Consider the following 22,542-nt stretch of genomic DNA (forward strand, 5'->3'; position numbering starts at 1 on the left):
CCCCCCAGCGACGCATGCGCACTGTGCCCCGCACCCCCGGCGGGGTCGCGACCTCTGACCCGCGCGGCGCAGTCGGCGCTTTGCGGAGACCTTTATTGGGGGGGCGACCTCTGACCCCGGGCACCCCCGAGCTCCCCCCCGCGAGGGGTCGGGGCGGTTAAAGAGGGGGTCCCGGGGGGGTCGGGGGGGCTCATAAGGGTGTACAGAGGGGTCGGGGGGGCCCTAGAGGGGCAGGGCGAGCCCTCTGGTGGGGGGGCGCGGGCGGCAGCGCGGGGGGCAGCGTCCTCGGCGGCGGCTCCTGAGGGGGCGAGAGGGACCTGGGGGGGGCGGGGGGGGGTCACGGGGGGTCACAACCCCCCATTTACCTCCCGGCGCTTCAGGGAGTCGGGGGAGGGGTCAGAGGGAGCGGGGAGTCAGAGGCGAGTGGGGGGGTCAGAGGGGTCGGGGAGGTCAGAGGCGTCGGGGGGGAGCGGGGGGGGTCAGAGGGGTCGGGGGGGGTCGGGGGGGTCAGAGGGGAACGGGGGGAGTCAGAGGGGTCGGGGGGGTCAGAGGGGAGCGGGGGGTCGGGGGGGGTCAGAGGGGTCAGAGGGGAGCGGGGGGGGTCGGGGGGGGGTCAGGGTGTCCCCGCGCCCCCCCACGCTCCCTCACCCTGTCTCCCGCAGGCACACATCTCTCCGGGGGGGGCCACCGCCGCCGCCCCCCCCCGGCCCCCAGCACCCCCATCGCTGGTGGGGGGCAGTGCCGCGGGGGGGGGGCGTTGCCGGTGGGGACCCCCCACCCCCGGGAGGCGCTGGGGGGGGCGGGGGGCTGCCGGGACCGCCCCCGCCAGCAGCAGCAGCAGCAGCAGCAGCAGCCAGGGAGCCATTTCCCGGGGGGGGTGGCCCAGCGCTGCCTTTATTCCCCCCCCTCGGGCTGGGCTGGCGCTGCCGGGAACCACCGGGGGGGTTGGGGGGGCCTCCACCCCCCGCCACGCCCGCACCACGCCCGTGCCGGGCCCCGCCCGCCCGAGAGGCTGTGACCCCCCCGGTGTCCCCCGGGAGTGGGGGGACGTCACTGCAGAGCCGGGGTGACGCCGGCACCCGGGGGTGAGTTGCCCCCCCCCCCCATCCCCACACCGTCCCCCACCCGCCCGCTGTCCCCATGTGCCCCACAGCATCCCCATGGCCGTCCCGTCCCCACACCTGTCCCCACATCTGCCCCCGTGTCCCCTGTGCCGTCCCCGTGTCCCTGTTCCCCTGTGATGTCCCCACGTCCATCCCCATGTCCCCTGGGCTGTCCCCATGCCCATCTCTGTCCCCCCCCGTGTCCCCCACGCTGCCCGCGTCCCCCCTGTATTGTCCCCATGCCGTCCCCGTCCCCGTGTCCCCTGGGCTGTCCCCACATCTGTCCCCGCGTTCCCCGGGGAGGGGCTGTGGCCCCCCGGTCCCCTCCCGGTCCCCGCCACAGGTGCCACCCCGGGCCCGTCCCCCGGGGAGGGCCGCGCTGTCCCCTCCCTCTCCCCGGGCACGGCCGCGGGCACGGCTGTCGCAGCACAGCACCCGGGCGCAGGGGCGAGCCGCCATGGGCCACCGAGCGCCGGGGCCGCCCTGGAGCGCCGCCGTGCTGGCAGGTGGGGGGAGGGGGCCCCGCCGCCCTCGGGACCCTCCCGGGGTCCCCCGGGTCCCCTCCGGCCCAGGGTCTCCCTGGGGTCCCCCATCTCCTGGGTCCCCCCGGGGTCGCTCGGGGTCCCCTCCGGCCCAGGGTCTCCTCGGGGTCTCTGGGGGTCCCTTCCACCTCCCGGGGTCTCCTTGGGCTCCCCAGGGGTCCCCTCTGTCCCGGGGTCTGTCTCAGGGTCCCCAGGGGGGTCCCCTCACTCTCCCCCGCTTCCCCTCTGTCCCGGGCTCCCTCTTGGGGTCCCCTCCATCCTTGGGGTGTCCGTTGCCGTCCCACCGCCAAACCCCGCCGGGGACGCGTCCCCCAGCGCTGACGCCCCTCTCCCCCCTGCAGCCGCCCTCCTGCTGTCCGTGCCCCCCCCGGCACGGGGCCAGACCCCCCTTTTCACCCTCCGCCAGAACCCTGCAACCGCCCGGGCTGGGGGCAACGTCTCCCTGGTGCTGGAGCCGGTGCCCGCCGGGATCATCTCCTGCTCCTGGCACCGGGCGCGCGGCACCGACGTGGCCTCCGAGATCTTCAACTTCTACATCACACCATCGCTGGGCCAGCAGAACGGGCCGGTGGCCACCGGCCGCGAGACGGGGGACCCCAACTGCACTCTGCACATCCGCCACCTGCACCCCAACGACACCGGGCCCTACACAGTGGCTGTCCGGGACCCCCATGCCACCACCGCCACCCTTGACCTCACTGTCCACGGTGAGTCCTCCCGCGGCGACCCACCGCCCTCTTGGCCGTGCTACCGGCCAGCGCCGAACCCACCCGGTGCCCATTGGCCGGGCGTTGCCGCTGCGCCGTCCGGGGGGTTCCCGTGTCCCCACCCTGTCCCCTCCGCTGGTGGCACCAGTCAATCATTAACCGCCATCCACGCTTCCGCCTTCCTGTGCCGGCCCGGCACGGGGGGGGTCAAGGGCTGCCGCGGTAGGGGTGCCGATGTCCCCTGGGGTGGTGGCCGTGGGGACAAACATGGGGGCTGTGGGACGGGAACGTGGGGACAAACCCCCTCGGGGGTGTGGGACACGGGGACAAACCCGTGCCCCCCCAGGGGCTGTGTGACAGGGATGTGGGGACAAACCTGTCCCCCCCCCCGAGAGCCGTGGGACAGGGACAAACCTGTGTGTCCCCCCCGGGGGTTTGGGATGGGGATGTGGGGACCAACCCATGTCCCCCGGCAGGTGTGTGACAGGGACGGGTGATGCTGGGAGGGGGGAGCAGCCGGACATGGGGGATGCTCGGGACCCTCATCGCTGATCCCGACCCGATCCCAACCTGTCTGTCCCCATTGTCCCACCGCCCCGGTGTCCTCGGGTCCCAATGACACTGTCTGTCCCCCGTGCAGTCCCACTGACACAGCCGGCAGTGACGCCGGACAATGTGACGGTGATGGAGAACGACAGCGTCGCCCTGACCTGCCACCCCCCCCCTGACACCCAGCGGGTGGCCTGGCTGCACCTCGGGGCGCCGGTGGCACCCGGCAGCCGCCTGTCCCTGTCCCCGGACAACCGGACGCTGACGGTGTGGCCAGTGCTGCGCGGTGACGCTGGCGCCTACGCCTGCCAGGTCAGCAACGCCATCAGCACCAACCGCAGCGACAATGCCACCGTCACTGTCGTCTGTGAGTCCCCGCGGCGCCCCTGTCCCCAGCACTGACCCCGCGTCTGTCCCCGTGCGGGGGGAGCGCCATCCCTGTGTCGGTCCCCACATCCCCAGTGCTGACCCTGTCTCTGTCCCCATGTCCCCAGCACCGTCGTCAGCCCCATCCCTGCGACCCCACGCTGTGCTTGTCCCCACACTGTCCCCGTGTTTGTCCCCATGACCCAGCGCTCTCCCCATGTCTGTCATTTGTCCCCACGTCCGTCCCCACGTCCGTCCCCACGTCCCCATGCTGTCCCTGTGTCTGTCCCCGTGTCTGTCCCCATGTCCCCCACATCTGTCCTCACGTCCCCAACCCCGTGCCCCCTGTCCCCCTGCCGTCCCCCCTCCGTCCCCGTGCCGCCCTGACCCCTCTCCCCGCAGACGGGCCCGACGCTGTCACCATCACCCCACCGGGACCCCTCGACTGGCCGGCTGGCTCCCCCCTGACACTGACCTGTGCCGCCGACGCTGTCCCCGACCCCCTCTACACGTGGTTTTTTGGGGACACCCAGCACCCCGGGGCCACCCTGCACCTCGGTCCCCTGTCCCCGGCACACGGCGGGGACTATGTCTGCGGGGCCCTGAACCCCCTCAGCTCCCGTGTGTGCAACAGCTCCCGGCTGGAGCTGCGGGTCTGGGGTGAGTAGCCGGGGACACTGGGGACACCGGTGCCACCGTCCCCGCCGATGCCACGTCCTCGCTGCCACCGCCGCCGTCCCCGCCGCCACGCAGGGAGGGGGGAGCCGAGGGGGAGCGGTGCCAGAGACCCCCTGACCCCCCCGTCCCTCTGCTTGCAGAGCTGCTGACACAGCCGGCGGTGATGCCTGACAACGTGACGGTGACGGAGAACGACAGCGTCGCCCTGACCTGCCACCCCCCCCGCGACACCCAGCGGGTGGCCTGGCTGCACCTCGGGGCGCCGGTGGCACCCGGCAGCCGCCTGACCCTGTCCCCGGACAACCGGACGCTGACGGTGCGGCCAGTGCTGCGCGGTGATGCCGGCGCCTACGCCTGCCAGGTCAGCAACGCCATCAGCGCCAACCGCAGCGACGATGCCACCGTCACCGTCGTCTGTGAGTCCCCGCGGCGCCCCTGTCCCCTCATCCCCCATGCCGTTCCCATCCCCCTGTCCCCTGTGCCATCCCCGTGTCCGTCCCCAGCCCTGTGTGTCCCGTGCTGTCCCTGTCCCATCCCCCATGTCTGTCCCCGTCCCTGTGCCCCCACACCATCGCTGCTGTCCCGTGTCCCCATCCCCACGTCCCCCACGCTGCTCTGTCCCCATGTCCCCTCGGTCCCTGTGACTGTCCCTGTGCTCCTCACACTGTCCCACATCCCTTCTCTCCCTGACCCCATGCCATCGCTGTCCTGTGTCCCCATCACCACATGTCCCATCCCGTCCCTGTCCCGGCCCCACGCTGTCCCCATTTCCATGTTCCCCGTCTCTGTCCCCATCCCTCTGTCCCCAGGCCATCGCTGTCCTGTGTCTCCATCCCCACATCTCCCGTGCCACCCTGTCCCCATGTCCCCGCTGTCCCCATTCCAGTGCCCCCACACCATCACCGCCCCCATGACCCCGTGTCCATCCCATCCCCATGTGTCCCATGTCCCTGTGCCCATCCCCGTCCCCATCCCCGTGTCCCCGTGTCCGTCCCCATCCCCGCCTCCCCCGTGTCCTGCAGACGGCCCCGACGCCGTCACCATCACCCCGCCGGGTCCCCTGCGCCTGCGGCTGGGCGCCCGTCTGGAGCTGCTCTGCGCCGCTGCCGCCGTCCCACTGCCCCTCTTCACCTGGGCCCGTGGCAACGCCAGCCTGGCCGCAGGTAGCCACCTGCGCCTCGACTTCAGGGAGCCCGGCCAGGCCGGCGAGTACCGCTGCCGGGCCACCAACCCGGCCCTGGGCCATGCCGCCGAGGCCACCATGCTGCTGCTGCAGGACGAGGGTGAGCGGGGCCCGGGGGGGACGCTGCTGTCTGGGGAGGGCCCCGGGGGGACCCCCGCTCCCTCGCTCAACCCCCCCCCCATTTTGGGGTGCCCCCCCCCAGGTCTGAGCAGCGGCGCCATCGCCGGCATCGTCGTGGGATCGCTGCTGGGACTGGGGCTGCTGGCGGCCGCCGGGTTCCTACTCTGGCGCCACAGCGGCAGGTAACAGGATGGGACTCCCCCGGGACCCCCCCGGGACCCCCTCGAGCCCCCCAGCCCTACTCAGGGCTCCCCTCTGCCCCCAGGTCCACTACCACCTCCCATGAGGGCTCCAAACCCAGCGCCCCCCCCTGCGGTGAGTCCTGTGCCCCCCCCAATGTCTTGGGGTGTCGTGGGGACCCCCAGGCCTTGGGGGGCTCGTCTCACCCCCCGCTCTGCCCCACAGACAGTGCAGCTGCAGACGGCGTAGACAGCACGGTAAGGGGCTCCGGGCAGCACGGGGGGGCCGGACGCGTGGGTCCCCTCCCCAGTCTAGGGGGGCTGTGGGTCCCCTCCCCGATTCCCCGATCTGGGGGGGGCCGGGACGCGCGGGTCCTCTCCCCGTCCTGGGGGGTCCCCGACACGCGGTGCTGCTTTGCAGGAGGAGGTCAAGTACTCGACCCTGACCTTCAGCGCCCCGGGGGGGCCACCACCCCCCAGACCCCCCCAGCGCAGCGACGGCAGCGTCTACTGCGAGGTCAGGCTGAAGTAGGGGCTGCCCTGGACGAGGGATCCGCCGCACGGGGGGGTCGGGCCCCCCGGCTGGTCCCGGGGGGGTCTGCGGTGCCCCCGTGCAGGGCCGGCTCCGTAATAAAGGAGGTGACGGGAGGAGAGACCCTCGCACACGCGTGTGACACGCGGTCCGTGTCCCACCACCCCCTCCTCGTGTCCAGTCTGCCCCTGACCCCCGCACCCCCCCCCCGCCCCCCAGTTCAGACCGGGCGGGGGGAGGCGACAGTGCTTTAATGCTGGGGGGGGTCGGGGCTCATGGGGGGGCCAGCGGGGAGCGGTGGGGGGCGTGGCCGGCGGCGGGGGGCGTGGCCAGCCCGGATGGGCGTGGCCGCAGGGCCAGGGATGACTCCGCCCCTTCACACATCGACATCTCCTCTCCGGGGGGGACCCCCGTGTCCGGGGGGGGCCCCGGCGTCGGGGCACAGCACCCCCCGTCCTGGGGGGCCGCGGGTTTCCTCCCTCCGTGCCGACTGCTCCGCGCGTCCCTGCAAAGAGCCGGGGGGAGTCGGGGGGGGACCCCACACTGTGGGGGGGACCCCGGTGTTCGGGGAAGGGACCCAGGGGTCGGGGAGAACTGGGGGGAACTGGGGGGACCCCGGCATCAGGGGGTGCACAGGAGTCTGGGGGCAGCCCACATGTCCGGGGGGGACCCGGGTGTCCAGGGGGGATGACGGGAAGACTCGGGGTCCGGGGGTCCCCAGGAGCGCGGGGGGGGATGGGGGGGACGCAGGCGTCCGGCGGAGGGGGGATTGGGGGACCCCGGTGTCGGGGCGGCCTTACCCTGGGCGGTGCGTGCGGGGCCGGACCCGCCGGTGGACCACGGTGGCCGCCAAGGCCAAGGCCAGCAGGACCCCGACCAGAGCCCCGGCCACCAGCCAGGCCAGGAACGGGGGGGGCCCGGGGGGGCCAGCGGCGGGTGCCCCGGTGGGCGCGGGGGTGGTGGGGGGCGCGGCCGGGGGGGCGCGGGTGGCGGGGGGGCCGGTGGTGGTGGGGGGCGGGCGCTCGCCGGCCCAGGGGGGCCCCATGGCCGCGGGAGAGGCGCCCGAGCGGCTCACGGCGGGTCGGGGCTGAGTCACGGGGCGGCGGGAGCCGTCACGCGTGTGCACACGCGTGTGCGCGCCCGGGCAGGCGTGCCGGGGGGGCCTCTGGCAGGAGCGTGTGCGGGGTGTGCACGGCCCCGGGGGGGGCCGGGGGGGCCGGGGGGGGGTCGCGGGGCCGGTGCCCGCGCGGGGCCGGGGGTGCGGGGCGCCGCTGTGTCCCGCCCGACCGCCAGGGGGCGCCCCGGGGGCGGGTCCCCGCCGGGGGCGGGGCCGCGCGGAGAAACCCCGCCCCCAGGTGTCCCGGGGCGGGGCCGGGGGCGGGGCCGGGGGCGCCCCGAAAGTCCCGTCGCTGCCGGCGGGGAAGTCCCGGGGTCGCTTCCGCCGCGCCGCGGGGACCCGGGAGTCGGAGGGGACCGGGGCGTCGGGGGAGGGGGGGTCCCAGGCGTCGGGGGGGGGGGACGGGACGGGACGGGACGGACCCCCCCCCGCTCCCCCCATGGCGGAGGAGCTGCCCGTGGACCTGCGGACGCGGCGCGGGCCCCCCTCCGGGTCGGGCCCCCCCGAGGCGTCGCTGCCGCTGCGGAAGCGGCGCTCGGCGATGCGGGGGGCGATGGGGTCCTCCCCCCCCCTCCCCCTCCCCGTCTCCCCGGGGCACGGACCCCCCCCGGGGCTCGGACCCCCCCCGGGGAAAGCGCCCCGCGCCGCCGCCCCCGGCCCTCCGCTCGGCCTCGGCTTCCCCCCCCCGCCCGCCGCCTTCTTCTCAGGTGAGACCCCCGGGCCCCCCCCGGGCCCCCCCCTCCCCCCCGCACCGGGCTTCCTCGCGGGCGGGGGGTGGGGGGGGTGGGGGTCCCCCGGGCGCCGGAGCGGCCCCGCTGACCGCCGCCGCGCAGGGCCGCGGGGAGAGCTGCCGCTGCCGCTGCTGGGGGGGGCCGGAGCGGGGCTGGGGGCCCCCCCGGGGGTGCTGGCCCTGCCGCCCGCCCCGCTGGCCCTGCTGGGCCACCCCGAGACCCAACTGGCCGCCGACATCGCCGCCGCCACCGAGCAGGACGAGGACGGCGACACGTGAGTCGGGGACCCCCCCGTGTGCCTCCCCCAGTGGGGTACCCCCAGTAAAGGGCCCCCAGGAGCGCCCTCCGGACCGAGTTCCCCCCCCCCGTGGGACCCCCGGAATGGGAGACCCGTAATGAACCTCTCCCTGGGGACCCCCCGGTAGGACCACCCTTGGGGACCCCCCAAAGGAGACCACCAGTGAGGACCCCCCCGTGTGATGCCCCTGTGGGGACGCCGCGGACATGACACCCCCCCCATTGGGGACCCCGCGAAGGAGACCCCTCACGGGGATGCCCCCGTGGGGACCCCCACGATAGGACTCCCCGAGGGGTCCCCCTTCCCCGGGGACCCCCCCAGCGGTGACCCCCTCTCGGGGCCCCCTTGCTGTTCCCCCCCCCCCCCCCCCCGCGGGGAATCCCCGGCCCCGCCGGGCTGCCCCGGCCCCGCCCCGCCGCCGCTTGACGTCACCGCCCCGGCCACGCCCCTTTACTGGAAGCGCTTGGGGGAGGGGCGGCTTCTTCCTCCCCCTCCCCCCAGCACCCTGGGACCTCCCCCGGCGACCCCCCGCGACCCCCGCGACCCCCCGGGGCGCTGCGCATCGCGATGGCCCCGTGTCCCCCCGTGACCCCGTGTCCCCTCGTGACCCCCCACCCCCCCGTCCCCCCGTGTGTGTGCCTCCATGACCCCGTGTCCCCCCCTTGTCCCCTCACTGCACATCGCCGTGACCCTCTGTGCCCCCCCCCCGTGCCCCCCCCTCCTCCCGCTGTCCCCCCCCCTCCTCCCGCTGTCCCCCCCCGTGCCCCGCTGTCCCCCCCCCGTGCCCCGCTGTCCCCCCCCATGACCCGCTGTCCCCCCCCAGTGACCCACTGTCCCCCCCGTGACCCGCTGTCCCCCCCCGTGACCCGCTGTCTCCCCCCCATGACCCGCTGTCCCCCCCTCCTCCCGCTGTCCCCCCCAGTGACCTGCTGTCCCCCCCTCCCCCCGCTGTCTCCCCCCCTCCCCCCGCTGTCTCCCCCCCTCCTCCCGCTGTCCCCCCCAGTGACCTGCTGCCCCCCCCTCCCCCCACTGTCTCCCCCATGACCCGCTGTCCCCCCCCCCCCCGCTGCCCCCCCTCCCCCCGCTGTCCCCCCCATGACCCGCTGTCTCCCCCCATGACCCGCTGTCCCCCCCCGTGACCCGCTGTCCCCCCCCTCCCCCCGCTGTCCCCCCCATGACCCGCTGTCCCCCCCAGGGCGCTGCACATCGCGGTGGCTCAGGGGGCGCAGGGGGCGGCGCGGCGGCTGGTGGGGCTGTTCCTGCAGGGGGGGCGCGACCTGGACGTGTACAACCGCCTGCGGCAGGTGGGGGGCGGGGGGGATGGGGGCGGGGGGATGGGTGGAGAGGTGGGCCCGTGGTTGCCGGCCCCACACACGCCCCCCCCGCACACACCCCATGCAGCTTGGGGTGTGCCGTGCCCCGCCCCGACACACCCTGCCCCGCCCTGGGCACACCCTGACATGCCCCGCCCCGACACACCCCAGTCTGCCCTGTCACGCCCTGCCCCTGACACGCCCTGCCCTGACAGCCCCCACCCCATCCTGATGTGCCCCGCCCCAACACACCCTGCCCCGCCCTGCCCTGACACACCCTGCCCCGCCCTGACATGCCCCGCCCCACCCTGGCATGCCCCGCCCCCTGACACACCCTGACCTGCCCCGCCCCACCCCGCAGACGCCGCTGCACCTGGCGGTGATCACGGCGCAGCCCGCGCTGGTGCGGCTCCTGGTGGCCCACGGGGCGTCGCCGATGGCCCTCGACCGGTTGGGGCGCACGGCCGCGCACTTGGCCTGCGAGACCCCCAACCCCCGCTGCCTGCGCGAGCTGCTGCGCCCCTCCGCCCGCGGGGGGGGGCCCGACCTGCAGGCGCGGAACTACGAGGGTGAGGGGGGCGATGGGGGGGTCAGAGATGGCGGCGGGGGGGTTGGGGGCACAGAGATGGGGAATGGGGGGCTCTGTAAAGGGGGGCACGGAACTGGGGGGCACTGGAGGGGAGCGGGGGGCACAGAGATGGGGGCGCGGGGGGGGGGCACAGAAAGGGGGGCTGACAAGGGGGGGGCAGCCAAATAGGGGAAAATGGGGGGACACAGAAAGAGGGGGCACTGAAATGAGGGTGGACATAAAGGGGGGACCGTGGCAATGGGGGGGGCGTCAAAGGGGGGGCACCGAAAGGGGGAGCACTGCCATGGGGGGGCACCGGGGGGCGGGGGGGGAGCACAATGGGGGCCGATGGGGCTGTGCGTGTTCTTGGAGGGCCGCCCCCCCTGACCCCCGGTCCCCCCAGGTCTGACCCCTCTGCACGTGGCCGTCAGCTCCGGCGCCCGCGAGAGCGTTCTGCTGCTGCTGGAGCACGGGGCCGACATCGACGCCGTGGTGGGGGCCGGGGGGGCCATGGGGCGGGGGCCGGGGGGGCCGTGGGGCTCCACAGTGAGGGAGGTGGGGCCCCGGGGGGGTCTTTGGGGTGGCCCGGGGGGGGCGGGGGGTGTGGGGCTCCACAGTGAGGGGAGGTGGGGCCCCGGGGGGGGCTCCATGGGGCGGGGGGGGGGTTCTGTATGGGCCGTGTCGGGGGGGGGGCGGAGGGGGCAGGGCAGGGCGTGGGGTGTCGGGGGGTGTCTGGGGGTTGGCCCCCTTTCACCCCCCCGTCCCCCCCAGGACATCAAGAGCGGCCGCTCGGCGCTGCTGCACGCGGTGGAGAGCAACAGCCTGGAGATGGCGGAGCTGCTCATCCAGGTGGGGGGCGGGCGGCGAGGGGGCCCTGGGGGGCGCGGGGGGCTCTGCAGGGGCTCGGGGCTTTGGGGGGCTGAGGGCTGCGGAGGATTCGGGGGGGGGCTGGGGCGGTGTTGGGAGACTCGGGGGGCTCTGGGCGTCGGGGGGAGCAGAGGGGTCGGTGGGGTGAGGGGGCCTTGGGGGGCTGGGAGCTTTGGGGGGCCTGGGGGGGGTCTGGGGGTTGCGGGGGGCTTCGGGCAGCCTCTGGGGGGGTCGGGGGGGGGCGTTGGCGCCGCGGGGGGCTGTGGGGGGCCGGGGGCTCCGGGGGGGCTCTGGGGTGCGGGGGGCCGCCGCCGCTGACCCCCGCCCCCCCAGCGCGGCGCGTGCGTGAACGCGCAGTCCTACGCGGGGTGCACGGCGCTGCACGCGGCCGCGGGGCGCGGACTGGTGGCGGCGCTGCGGCTGCTGCTGCGGAGCGGCGCCGACCTCGGGCTGCGCAACGGCCACAACGAGACGGCGGCCGCGGTGGCGAGCGGGCGGCAGGTGCGGGCGAGCGGGCGGGGGGCGATGGGGGGCGGGGGGCGGGGGGGAAGGGGGTGGCAGGTGGGGGCGGGGGGCGATGGGGGGGCGGGGGAGGAGGGGGAGGGGAGGCGATCGGGGGATGGGGGGTGGGGGGTGACGGGGCAGCAAGTGGGGGAGAGGGGAATGGGGGGAGCAATGGGGGACACGGGGGGATGGGGGCAGAGGGGGGAATGTGGGGGTGATGGGGCAGCAGGTGGGGGGAAGAGGGGGCAATGGGGGGAATGGGGAGGGGGGTGGGGGATGGAGGGGTGATGGGGGGGTGGAAGGCGAGCCTGGGGGAAAAGGGGGGCGCAGTGGGGGGCAAGAGGGGGTTGGGCGGTAGGAGGGATGGGGGTGGGCATCGGGGGGATGGGGGGCAATGGGGGGGAAGGGGGAATGGGGGGGTTGGGGTGCGGTGCTGGGGGTGCACGGGGGGGCGGTGGGACAGCACAGGGGGTTTTGGGGGGTTTTGGGAGCGCTGACTCCGGCCTCCCCCCCCCGCCCCCCCCAGGTCATCGACATCCTGCGGGGAAAGGCCTCCCGGCCCCCCCCGGCCCCCCCCAGCCCCCCCCCCCCTCCCGACGGCGCCCCCCACGCCCCCAACGGTGAGGAAAGGGGGGGGAGGGAGGGTCCTGGGGGGGAGGGGAGGTTTGGGGAGTCGGGGGGGGCATTCGGTGTTGGTGGGGGTCAGGTTGTCCCTGCGGGGGTCCCTGAGGTGTTGGGGGGTGCTGGGGGGTCACAGGGGGTCGTGCTCCCCCTGACCCCCCACCCCCCCTCCAGGCCGGGCCTCCCCCGAGTCCTGCCCCCGGACCCCCACCACAGCCAATCAGAGGGCGGACTCTGCTGAGCTGGCCAATAGGGTGCAAGGGCTGGGTCCCCGCCTGGGGGTGAAGCATGAAGGTAGCACCGGGCAGCCAATGGGATGCGCCGATGGCCCTGCTCCCACCCTGGCATTGGCCGATGGGCACCTGGACCCCACCTGCCGTTACCCAATGGTATCACCCGGCCGGGATGCCGCAGCCAATCCCATCATGCCACAGCCCTTCCACCAGCCAATTGTTTTCCTGGGCCCGCTGGCCAATCAGGGGCCACTGCGGGCCACCCAGATGGACCAATCACGGACGCTGGCAGAAGGGGGCTGCCCGCCCCCTGAGCCCTCTCGGCTCCGCCCCCGGGAGGGGCGGGGCCAGGTGGGAGGGGCCACATGACCCAGGGCGGAGGAGGGACCCCGCCCCCATCCACGAGCATTAACCCTTCCCCCCCCCGGCGGGGGCGGGGCCAGGCCCTCCACGAGGCCAATTAAAGTGATTTTTGGCTACAAATCCTCCTGTGGGGGGCGGGGCCGAGGTGGGAGGGGTGGAGGCTGAGGCTGGGGGGCGGGGCTGACACAGGAGGGGCGGGGCCGAGGTGGGAGGGGTGGGGCCGAGCCAGGGGGCGGGGCCGAGGCAGGAGGAGGGGGCTGAGGCGGTACCAGAAGGGCCCATCTCCCCTCCGGCAGTCGCACTCTATGGTGCAGCGCGGCTCCGGCTCCCACCCACCCTGTCCCCAGAGCTGAGGGGTTCCCACGCTTAAGGAGTCTCCGGGGCCTCCCCTGACCCCACTCCTACAGCTCCGTGTCCTTCTGCTGTTGGGACCCCCCGAGCTGGAGGCAGCACTGCGGGGGGGTCTCACCAGAGCAGAGCGCAGCAGAGGGGCACAATTCCCCCCTTGCCCTGCTGGCCATGCTGCAGGGGATGCAGCCAGGGATGCTGGGGGCTCGCTGGGCTCCAGTGCACGGTGCCGGCTCCTGGCGAGCTCCTCACCCACCAACACCCCCACCTCCCCTTCTGCTGCCCGTGGGAATTTCACGGGGCCGACACGAGGGCTTGAATGGGGGGAGAGGCAGGGAAGGGTCGGCCCCGCCCCTTTCCCCGCCTCCCCATCTCGGCCCCGCCTCCCCGTCTGCCCCGGCCCCGCCTCCAGCCCTACGGCCCCGCCTTCTGTTCTCCCCGACCCCGCCTCCCGCCTCCCGCCTCGGCCCCGCCTCCCGCCCCGCCTCGTTCTCGCCGCTGTACCATCGCGTGGTCGAAGCGCGGTACTGCAGCGCCGCTGCATCCCCGGGCCCAGGAGCACCGGGGAGCCGAGCGAGCCCCTCCGCCGGGGGCGGGGGTGTCTCCTGCCCGCTGGCGGCCCGGGGGTGGCGGGGCGGCAAGCTTCAAACTGCCCGCTGCGGCAGGCTGCCGGTCCGCTGGAGGCGAGCCGGCTCCGGGCAGCCCCCGGGAGTTACTCGAGAGCTGACGGAAGGCGAGAGGGGAAGAAGGCGGGCACCCCCGCCGGGCGCAGACGCCGGGCGCCTCCGCAGCTCGTCAGAGCTGCCCCGGAGTCTCCCCCGTCACCCCCACCGCGCTGTCCCCCCCCCGCAGAGGCTGGCCCTCGCACCGGCGCAGCGGCCGGTGCCCCCGAAGCTGGGGAGCGCCGTCCCCCCTCGAAGTGCCTGACCCCGGGGAGCGCTGCGGGGACCGGGCTGCGCAACCGGTTTATTTAGTGCTGTGGCACACAAATCTCTAAAGTTTTTGAGCAGCAAAAGCCGGGTTGTGGTGAATTCCCCTCTGTCTTCGTCAGGCCCGGCCGCGCCTCCCCGTCGCCCCGGCAACAGCCCCGCGCCGCCGCAGGTGCCTCTTCCCCATGGCAACCGCTCCGGGACGGGAGGGCGGGCCAATCACAGCGCGGGCGCCGCGCTTCGATTGGTCGGGTCGCGTCGTCGGCGTGAGGTGTGGTGGAGATTGACGGCGACGTCGAGCCAATGGAGCGGGGCCCCAAGGAGGGGTTACGGGCGGCGGCCAATGGGCGCGCGGCGTGGGCGGTCGGTCGGGAGCTCTCCGGAAGCGGAGGGGGCCGGGGTAAAATGGCGCCCAGCTCGAAGTCGGAGCGGAGGGTCGCAGTGCGGGGGAGAAGTGGAGTCTGGCGGGCGCGTCTTGGGTCGGGTCGGGCCGAGCCCAGCCCAGCCCAGCCCAGCCCAGCCCAGCCCGCGGTGCTGCCGCGAGCACGTCGGGAGACAGTTGGAGCGCGTTAAGGTGAGCGGGAGGCCTGAGGGCGGGAGGCCTGAGGGGGGGCACTGTAGGCTCGGAGCGGGGCTGGCTGTGCCCGGCTTCCCGCGGGGTATCTTCGGCCTGGGGGGTTTGAGGCGTGGGGCTGGTGGTGCCGGAGAAATAAAGGCCGAAAGGGCGATAATGAAGCAGCGCCCGGGCCGTGCCGGCGCCTCCCCGCAGCGCGGTGGGGTCGGGCCCTCCGCACTTGCCCAGCGCTCCCCAAAAGTGTCTGCGGGCCCTGGGGGTGGCGGGCTGTGGGGTGGCTGCGCTCGGGCTGGCCCTCAGCGTGGCCCGCGGGGACTGCCGAGGGGGTGAGGAAGCAGAGGGGGTGAGCCGCTTCGGGGCCCGAAACGGAGAGCAGGTCTTCTGCTCCGGGGGCTGGAAAGCACCTCCCGGGGCTGGTTTGAGGGTTCAGAAACAGGTGGAATTGTGTGGCTTTGGGCTGAGGAGCGGGGATCAAGTCCTGCGTTTGTGGGGCTTGAGAGCAGGCCCAGGAGCTGGGGTTTTTGGGCTCAGAAACGGGCGGTAAGTGAGCTGGTTTGGGTGGCCAAGAGCAGACTCCCGTTTGGCTGGTTTCACAGGGGAGTGGGAGGCAGAGAGGGGTGGGAGGGCGCTGGGGTCTGCGGGGGAAAGCAGGGGGTGGGCAGGATGCGTGGATGCTCCCCGGAGGTGGGGGTCTGGTCCCGTGGGACCCCCGAGTTCAGGAGGCGGGCGTGCAGCAGGCTGAACTCTGTGTCTGAGGGGGTCTCTGGGGGGAACCCTCTCCTCTTCGAGTTCAGCTCTTCTTTGTATACTGTTTAGTTATTAAGTAATTAGTCACACAAACTAATCGATATTTGTACCATGTACAGCTGTTGGTGTTTAATCACAATATTCAAGTTATGACGGTGATCGATTGATGCCCTTGTCAAAAGCCCAGACTGTTGCAAATAGCTGGAGCTTGTCAGGAGAAGGAGCAGCCAGGTGCAGGCTGGGCTGTCCCCAGTGAGGAGCTCCGAGCAGCGGGAAGGTGAGTGGTCCTTCTGCCCGCGGGGAGCCCGGCCTCTTCCCGGGGGGGGGTGAAATCCACGCCAGGCGCCTCTCTGGGCCTCGCTCCCGAGGGCAGAGGTGGGGTGGGGGTCCCCCAGCTTGCGCCCGTTGTCTGGCTGTGACAAACAGGGTCATTTCTCACCTCCTCTTTTCCCAGTGCCCCCTTTCCCCTGTGCGTCCTGGGAAGAAAGTCCTGCGGGGTTGATTCCGCCAGCTGCTCAGGTAAGGGCAGGCGTGGGGCTGGGGGAGCGGGGAGAAATGTTTGCGAGTTCAGGCGTGCTACAGGTACTCCGTGTCAAACCCGCAGAAAAGGCAAATCTGCAGCCACTGTGGAAAATCTGGTGTAGGATTGCGGTGAACAGAGCGTGCCTCCTTCCCGAATTGGTGCCTGGTTAGTTAGGAATGTCTTCCTTTTGGGTAAAAGAGCCATCTTTCCTCTTGGATAAATTAAGAGCTGCCCGATACCTTCTTTAGGGTCCGGTGTTTCTCTTCTGTTTGTTCGTGCTAGTTTTATGGGCAAGTTGGAAATAGCCTTTTCTCTTTCCCTGCGTAACTGAATTGTTATGAGTCTGTGGTGTGAGTATGGTTAATTTTGGAGCACCTAGGTGCCGGTGGAAACGTAGTGAATGAAACAAGATGGAAACTGATGTTTCGCTTGAATTTGATTCTTTTTTTTTTTTTTTTTTTTTTCTTCGAGCGTTGATGGCATGTTGTCCTGTGGCTCAACCCACCTTCTGTTCCGTGGAGCCTTCAATCTAGGGTTTTTAAGTCAGAAAAGCTTGTCCTTCCAGAAAAGGACTAGTCGTTCAGCAGATTGAGGTGTAGACTCAGAGAGTCGCTGAAGTACACGGTTAGCGTTAAAGCCCAATTTCACTGGATGTTGCAGCTGCTGGTGTTCCCTTTCATTATTTTCCCCCCAGCTCCCTCACGGGTGGGGTTTTTTTTTGGTTTGGTTTTTCCGGGGGTGTGGGTTTGTGTGGGGCATGCGCGTGGTTTCCAAAGCAGAGCGCGGTGTTGCCCGGTGGCAGCCTGCAGAGCTCCTTTGCTGCCTGACCTCCTCTTTTTGACTGCTCTCTCAGGGCTGTAACTTTCCTTTGGCTGATTTGAGCGGAGCAATGAAGTAACTTGACTGTGTAAACGTGCTGGTAGTACCAGGAAGGGAAGTGCTTGAACCGGTAGTGAAAAACTTGGCTACAAGTAGAGTATCCGAAGGAAGAACAGCAGCAGGAAGCCAATAGCAAGTTCCCCAAAAATTGCGTGTGTCAAAGCCATCGTAGTTTTATTGCCAAATGTTGTTTGGCAGTATGTTCCAAGTGGTTCTTTTTGGTAAAGGTAACTTCAGGAAATTCAGGGCTGTGTGTGGCAAAACCCATCGCTCTGTCTGCGTGCCCCGCTCCATGAAAGTCCGGCGGCGGGGCTGTTGTTGCCAAGTACTTTTTCCTCTGCTCAGCTGTTGTCTGGGCAAACCTTCATGGAGAAGGCAGCTTGCGATTCCTACCCGGCTTTACGCTAAAGGGTTATTTTCCCTCTCTTGTCAGATTGTCAACGGCCAGCCTTTCTCCGCGGTCGCCCTTTCTTCTGCCGTGACGGTACGGGACACACGGAAAGGATCCAGAGTGCTCTGCCAGGACCAGGTACGTCTCCCATGGGCGTCTGCGTTTTTCCTAAGGTCCTTGTCGTGGGGGCTTTGAAGTGAAAGCGAAGGATGTGCTGACTCTCCTCCTGTAGTTTTTCGATGAAATATTTGAACGCGAATACTAAAAATAAGGTGTGTTCTGGAGCACGTTGCGCTCATGCAAAGATTGCTTCCCTCCGCTTCTTTTCTCTTCCTGAAAGCGTAATCTTCTCTTTCTGTGCGCTTACCGTTAACTGGCACTGTGAAAATAATGTTGTACTAAAAGAGGGAAGAAAGTGTCGGTAAGGGTTCAGATGTTCCGAAGAAACAGACTTTGTTTTCATGATAAAAGCTTTATGCTTTTTTAGTCAACAAGTTCTTAAAATACCTTCTAGTGGTACTGGAAAACCTTATGGAGATAGTAGCCTGTGTACGAAAAGCAGTCGAGGTCAGAGAAGAGACGTGGACAAAGCGGGGTGGCTTCTACATGTTTTCCGGACTTTGCCAAGAAGCATTACAGCCTTGTAACTGGTGACAGCGAGTCCCAATGCAGTTTTGGTGAGTTATTGCTTCCATAGCGTCCTTGTTCGGCAACAAGACTTTTTTCAGCACCAAGGCTGTGCACTCTCTTTTTAAAAAAAAAAACAACCAGGGAAGTCCATTTCCTTCCTAAGGCCCAAGCACAGCCCATCTTCCGAATTTGATGGCATCGCCGGTCTTTGGGTTCTCGGGCGTAGCAGGTAAGATTTCATAACAACGTGTTCCTCTGCACGTTCAGCACAGCCAAAAGCATCAGCCCATCTGCTGGTCCTTTTTGGTAGCCTTATGGATTGCAGGACCGAGGATTTGATCCCCCCTCCTCCCTCCCCAGTAAAACCACGTGGGGGATTTTTTTATCTTGCTGATTTTTCTATCCTTAACTGAAGTTTAAAAAAGGTTAAAATTGTATAATTTACAAAAACTGATTTGCATTGCTTTAACTGCAGCTGCCAAATGGCTGTAGCATACAATGTATTAGCTGTACTTAGGCAGTTAGGTATTTGTTCTAAAGCTTTAAAAACAGGGATTTAAAAAAAAAAATGTAAAAAAAACATTTAAAAAGAGGCAACCGAATGTTAGCGGGGTTTTATTGCCAATATTTAGATGGAGTGCTCTGAAGGTCTTAATTTCTGTCTGGCTGTCAGCAGCACGTTTCCCCGGCGGTTCAGTAGCATCTCTCCTGGGCCGGGCAGCCGGCCAGACGTCCCTCTGAACTGTGCAGCACCCAAAAGCCCCCGAGTCAAATTATAGCTGTGTATTTTGGAGATGGACAGTTTAATGGTATCAACTGACAGCTGGGCAAGTTCAATTAGTGCCAAAGGCATGTCAAATACCTTCACAGTGTCAGTTTTTTTATTAGAGATAGATATATCTATCTATAAGCGTATGTGCACCTTTTCAGCATAAAGCGAATGACGGAGCTTTGTTCTTTCTTGTTCATTGCTCTCTTCAAAGTTTTACCCTGCCCTTTCGGATCTATCATCCCAGCAAGGTGTGCAGCAGCAGCAGTGGTGCGAGGGCTGTAGCTGTTTGAGGGGGTCCGTCGCATGGACTCTGGTCACGGCCCAGCCCCGTGCGGCAGCCTGGCAGGGGGAGGTCCCCGCGGCAGCACCATGAGGAAGGGGGGAGGCGTTTCCCAGGGCCAGCCCGAGGGTTTACTGCCGTGCTCGGAAGGTGTTCAGAGTGGCACCGATTAGTCTTAATACTGACTGGAAGAGTTCCCGTCACTCTGGCTTTGAAAGGCCGCGCTGTATTTGCTGCTGAGCTGTTTCTGTGAAGTCCTCTCGCTCAGCTGCTGTCCCATCCCTTGGTCTGAGGGAATTCCTCTGATTTCATATGTGCTCTTTGTTAATCATCTGCTGAAATACAATTGGGGCTTTTTGTTTTTCAGGTGTGTCACCGTATGGGTCTGGTGACGCTCAACAGACATCCCCCCTGCCCAGGTTTGCCTGCGGGTGGTTGAGCGCCCCGAGGGGATGGGGCCAGCCCTGGGTCTGGTGGCTTTGTGCCTTTTGTGTGTGTGTGTGTGTGAGTCTGTGTTGGTGATGATGTCATTTGGGGCAGCCCAGGGTGACAATTATGTGGTGGAGGAGCAGGTGAGTGGGGGATGGAGGGGGGTGTGTGTCATGTGGGCGTTGCCCCAAAAGAGGTGGGTCATAGCCCCAAAATGTCTGACAATTCATTTGGGGATTAAAAAACATGAAACCCTGTAACTATATGCATGAGGCATTGAAATAGAGAAAAATCTCTAATTTTTATATATATTGATAAATAATATTTATGTATATTAAAGGAGTTAAAAATAAAAACAAAAACCTGTATCTCTAACCATTCTGTGATTCTGTCTTACATAAAGGATTTTAGAATATAAAAAGATTTTGTAAAGTTATTTATAAAAAGATATTAAAGTGTCAAAATATGTTTAAACAGGTAGTTAATTAGATGTTCTATATAATAAGTGTTAATATATCATTTGGAATAGATATCTCTAAATAGGTGTTCTATATAAGAGGAAACAGATAATATATATTCCCTAAATATATACGTGTAAATGGATACATAATTGTAAATGCCTACACTATATAATGTTTTTAAAATGCAAAGAATGCCTCTTTGTAGAAAGGATTTAAAGTTTTGCCCTCCCTCTGGTCTCTGTTGAAGGGGCCATGCACACAGAGCGGGAGCCCCTGCCACCGCCCAAAAATATGCCACCACCCCCCCGATTCTGGGTCTGCGTGGAACAAACCGGGCTGAGACCGGTCAGTGCTCGTCACCCTGATGAGCGCTCCGAACCAGAGAATGAATGGGGCGCTGCCGCGCGCCTGGGAGCCGCGCATGCGCAGTGGCGCGCTCGGCGCTGCCGCCCGGCCACCGAGAGTCGGCTGTGCAGCTCGGGCGCATGCGCGGCCTCCCAGAGGCCGGACCGGCACCGAGCGATCGGCGACCGAGGGCGAAGCGGCAGCGGCGGGGCTCCCGCGGTCTCCTCGCCACCTGGAGCGGCCTCTGCGCCACCCTCCCGCAGCGACGGCCGTCTCGCCCGGCCCCGAGGGCGGCCAGCAGCGCTCCGGTACCGCCTGTACCCACGCTCCGGAGCCGTGCGGAAATGCCCGTCAGTCCTCCGGAAATTGATCTCTATGGGCCCGCGGTCCTCCAGCACACCGGAAGTGCCCGTCAGTCCTCCGGAAATTGATCTCTATGGGCCCGCGGTCCTCCAGCACACCGGAAGTGCCCGTCAGTCCTCCGGAAATTGATCTCTATTGTCCCGCGGTCCTCCAGCACACCGGAAGAGCCCGTCAGTCTTCCGGAAATTGGTCTCTGTGGTCCCGCGGTCCTCCAGCACACCGGAAGTGCCCGTCAGTCCTCCGGAAATTTGTCTCTGTGGTCCCGCGGTCCTCCAGGACACCGGAAGTGCCCGTCAGTCCTCCGGAAGTTTGTCTCTGTGGTCCCGCGGTCCTCCAGGACACCGGAAGTGCCCGTCAGTCCTCCGGAAGTTTGTCTCTGTGGTCCCGCGGTCCTCCAGGACACCGGAAGTGCCCGTCAGTCCTCCGGAAATTGATCTCTATGGGCCCGCGGTCCTCCAGGACACCGGAAGTGCCCGTCAGTCCTCCGGAAATTGATCTCTATGGGCCCGCGGTCCTCCAGCACACCGGAAGTGCCCGTCAGTCCTCCGGAAGTTTGTCTCTGTGGTCCCGCGGTCCTCCAGCACACCGGAAGTGCCCGTCAGTCCTCCAGAAATTGATCTCTATGGTCCCGCGGTCCTCCAGCACACCGGAAGTGCCCGTCAGTCCTCCGGAAATTGGTCTCTATGGCCCCACGGTCTTCCAGGATACCGGAAGTGCCCGTCAGTCATGGCTGTCCCGCTCCCTGCCCCTCTCCTGTTTGCAGCGTCTTGTTTTCTGGCTCCCTGTCCCACACCTCTTCTCTATGTCCCTCTGTCCTTCCTCCTGCTTTCCTCTTGCCTTTACTCCCTCTGTCCTCCTGCGTTTGGGCACTGAGCCTTGTAGCCAGCTCACTGCCGGGATTTCTTACGTACATTGACGGACAAACTTTTCCTGCCTTCTCTGTGCCCATGGATGCATTTGTAGGCCCTGGGCGCAGAGTTCATGGCTGGGGACAGGTACAGGGGAGGGGGTGATATGCTGTCAGGCTTTAGCAATGCCCCAGTTCCCCCTTTCTCCTTTCTTCTCTGCTGTCCCTCCTTTCCTCCCTTTCCCCCTTATTCCCACCATGACCCCTGTCCCCCCTTTCTCTCTTTTGACCTCTCTCGTCCCTGTTTTTCCGTCTTTACACCTCACCCAATCCCCCTTTTCTCCTTTCTTCCCTGCTGTCCCTCCTTTCTTGGCTCCCCCTTTTCCCCCCTTATTCCTACCTTGTACCCTGTCCCCCCCTTTCCCTTTTCCTTGTTCCCACCCCATCTCCTATTCTCTCTTCCCCCTTTCCCCCCCCCTTCCTATCGCCCTCTTTCCCCTACTATCTCTGCCATGGCGCACCTTTCCCCTTTACCATCCCCCTGCGTTGCCCTTTTCCCCTTTGCCTTCTCCCCTTTTTTCCCCTTTCCCTTGGCCTTGTCTCCCCCCCGTCACCCCTTTCCCCTTTTCCTTCCCCTGGATCCCCCCTTTTCCCTTTCCTTCTTTCTCAATTAACCACCATCACATCTCCCATGTCCCCCCTTTCTCCCCCCTGTCCCATTTCTCTCTTTCCTTCCCCTTGCTCAAGCTGCTGTACCCTCCTTTCCACCTGTCTTTGTCTCCGCAGTCCGTTGCCCCCCCTTTTCCCTTTTCTTTCCACCTTCCCTGTTCCCCCCTTCCCTGTACTTGTGCCCTTTTTTAACTCTTTCCCCTCTTTTCCACTTGCATTTTTCCTCCCCATCCCCTGTTTCATTTTCCCCTTTCTTTGCTCCCGTCCTCTGTCCCCATTTTCCTTCTTTCTGTCTTTCCTCCCTCCCTTCTCCTCACCCCCATCCTCTATTCCCCTTTCTTACTCTTTTTTTTTTCCCCTCCCATCCCATGTTCTCCCTTTACCCTTTCTTTACTCCTCCCCTCTTGCATGTCCTCTCTTTCCCTGCTGTTCCCTCTCCTCCTTTCATTTCCCCCACCCTGTACCCCCATCCCCTCTTTCCCTTTACTTTCTGCCCTCTTTCCCCCTCCCCTTTTCTGTCCATTCCCTGTTCTCCTCCTGCTTCTTTCTCCCTTCTGCCTCCCATCTTTCCCTGCCATTGTTTTCACTCCTGACCCCTTTCCCCTTCCCCTCCACACCCCCTTCCCATTTCTTTCCCTCCTGGTCCCCTCTACCCCCATTTCTGCCTTTCCTCCTCCCCGTGTCCCCCTTTTCCACATTTAACTATTCTTCCTTTCCCATTCTTCCCCTGCTGTTCCCGATTTTTGCCTTTCTTCACATCCACTTTCCACCTTTTCTCTCC

At 67.2% G+C, this 22,542-nt stretch overlaps 3 protein-coding genes and 1 long non-coding RNA gene across 6 annotated transcripts; all 4 read left to right on the forward strand.

Annotated features, from left to right (window-relative positions):
• The first annotated feature begins 600 nt into the window (after positions 1-600).
• Positions 601-6,068, forward strand: LOC309684138 (cell adhesion molecule CEACAM6-like). Its single transcript, XM_082500092.1, has 8 exons — positions 601-1,085; positions 1,987-2,352; positions 4,086-4,361; positions 4,968-5,228; positions 5,331-5,430; positions 5,514-5,563; positions 5,654-5,685; positions 5,849-6,068. Exons 3-8 carry the CDS (start codon positions 4,109-4,111, stop codon positions 5,957-5,959), a joined length of 807 nt encoding a protein of 268 aa, XP_082356218.1. The 5' UTR covers positions 601-1,085; positions 1,987-2,352; positions 4,086-4,108; the 3' UTR covers positions 5,960-6,068.
• LOC309684136 (cell adhesion molecule CEACAM2-like) lies at positions 1,561-3,935 on the forward strand (the record flags this gene model as incomplete). The annotated part of the gene is made up of 4 exons (XM_082500091.1): positions 1,561-1,609; positions 1,987-2,352; positions 2,993-3,268; positions 3,670-3,935. 4 exons carry the CDS (start codon positions 1,561-1,563, stop codon positions 3,933-3,935), a joined length of 957 nt encoding a protein of 318 aa, XP_082356217.1.
• Positions 6,069-7,397: 1,329 nt separating the features above from the next.
• Positions 7,398-12,688, forward strand: BCL3 (BCL3 transcription coactivator). Of its 3 annotated transcripts, none has more exons than XM_082500093.1 (9): positions 7,398-7,783; positions 7,910-8,081; positions 9,301-9,409; positions 9,780-9,987; positions 10,390-10,541; positions 10,758-10,835; positions 11,187-11,354; positions 11,884-11,977; positions 12,153-12,688. In XM_082500093.1, exons 1-9 carry the CDS (start codon positions 7,516-7,518, stop codon positions 12,578-12,580), a joined length of 1,677 nt encoding a protein of 558 aa, XP_082356219.1. In that variant the 5' UTR covers positions 7,398-7,515; the 3' UTR covers positions 12,581-12,688. The 3 variants fall into 3 exon arrangements, with proteins under 3 accessions (XP_082356219.1, XP_082356220.1, XP_082356221.1); XM_082500094.1 differs by having other exon boundaries at positions 10,390-10,478; XM_082500095.1 differs by lacking the exons at positions 10,390-10,541; positions 11,884-11,977.
• A 2,705-nt stretch (positions 12,689-15,393) lies between these two features.
• LOC309684137 lies at positions 15,394-17,497 on the forward strand. The gene is made up of 4 exons (XR_014270269.1): positions 15,394-15,449; positions 15,627-15,691; positions 17,008-17,103; positions 17,480-17,497. It is a non-coding gene; the product is annotated as an uncharacterized lncRNA (long non-coding RNA).
• Positions 17,498-22,542: the final 5,045 nt, after the last annotated feature.

This window comes from Vanellus vanellus (genome assembly GCF_965231255.1).
Source record: "Vanellus vanellus genome assembly, contig: HAP1_SCAFFOLD_1970, whole genome shotgun sequence".
Classification (NCBI taxonomy): domain Eukaryota; kingdom Metazoa; phylum Chordata; class Aves; order Charadriiformes; family Charadriidae; genus Vanellus; species Vanellus vanellus.

Bases quoted from the DNA above. Each gene is read 5' to 3' on its own strand.
- LOC309684138 (XM_082500092.1), top strand. From the start codon at position 4,109: ATGCCTGACAACGTGACGGTGACGGAGAACGACAGCGTCGCCCTGACC. The intron at 4,362-4,967 runs GTGAGTCCCCGC...CGTGTCCTGCAG, and splicing joins TGCCACCGTCACCGTCGTCT to ACGGCCCCGACGCCGTCACC. The intron at 5,686-5,848 runs GTAAGGGGCTCC...GCTGCTTTGCAG, and splicing joins CAGACGGCGTAGACAGCACG to GAGGAGGTCAAGTACTCGAC.
- BCL3 (XM_082500093.1), top strand. From the start codon at position 7,516: ATGGCGGAGGAGCTGCCCGTGGACCTGCGGACGCGGCGCGGGCCCCCC. The intron at 9,988-10,389 runs GTGAGGGGGGCG...CGGTCCCCCCAG, and splicing joins GCAGGCGCGGAACTACGAGG to GTCTGACCCCTCTGCACGTG. The intron at 11,355-11,883 runs GTGCGGGCGAGC...CGCCCCCCCCAG, and splicing joins CGGTGGCGAGCGGGCGGCAG to GTCATCGACATCCTGCGGGG.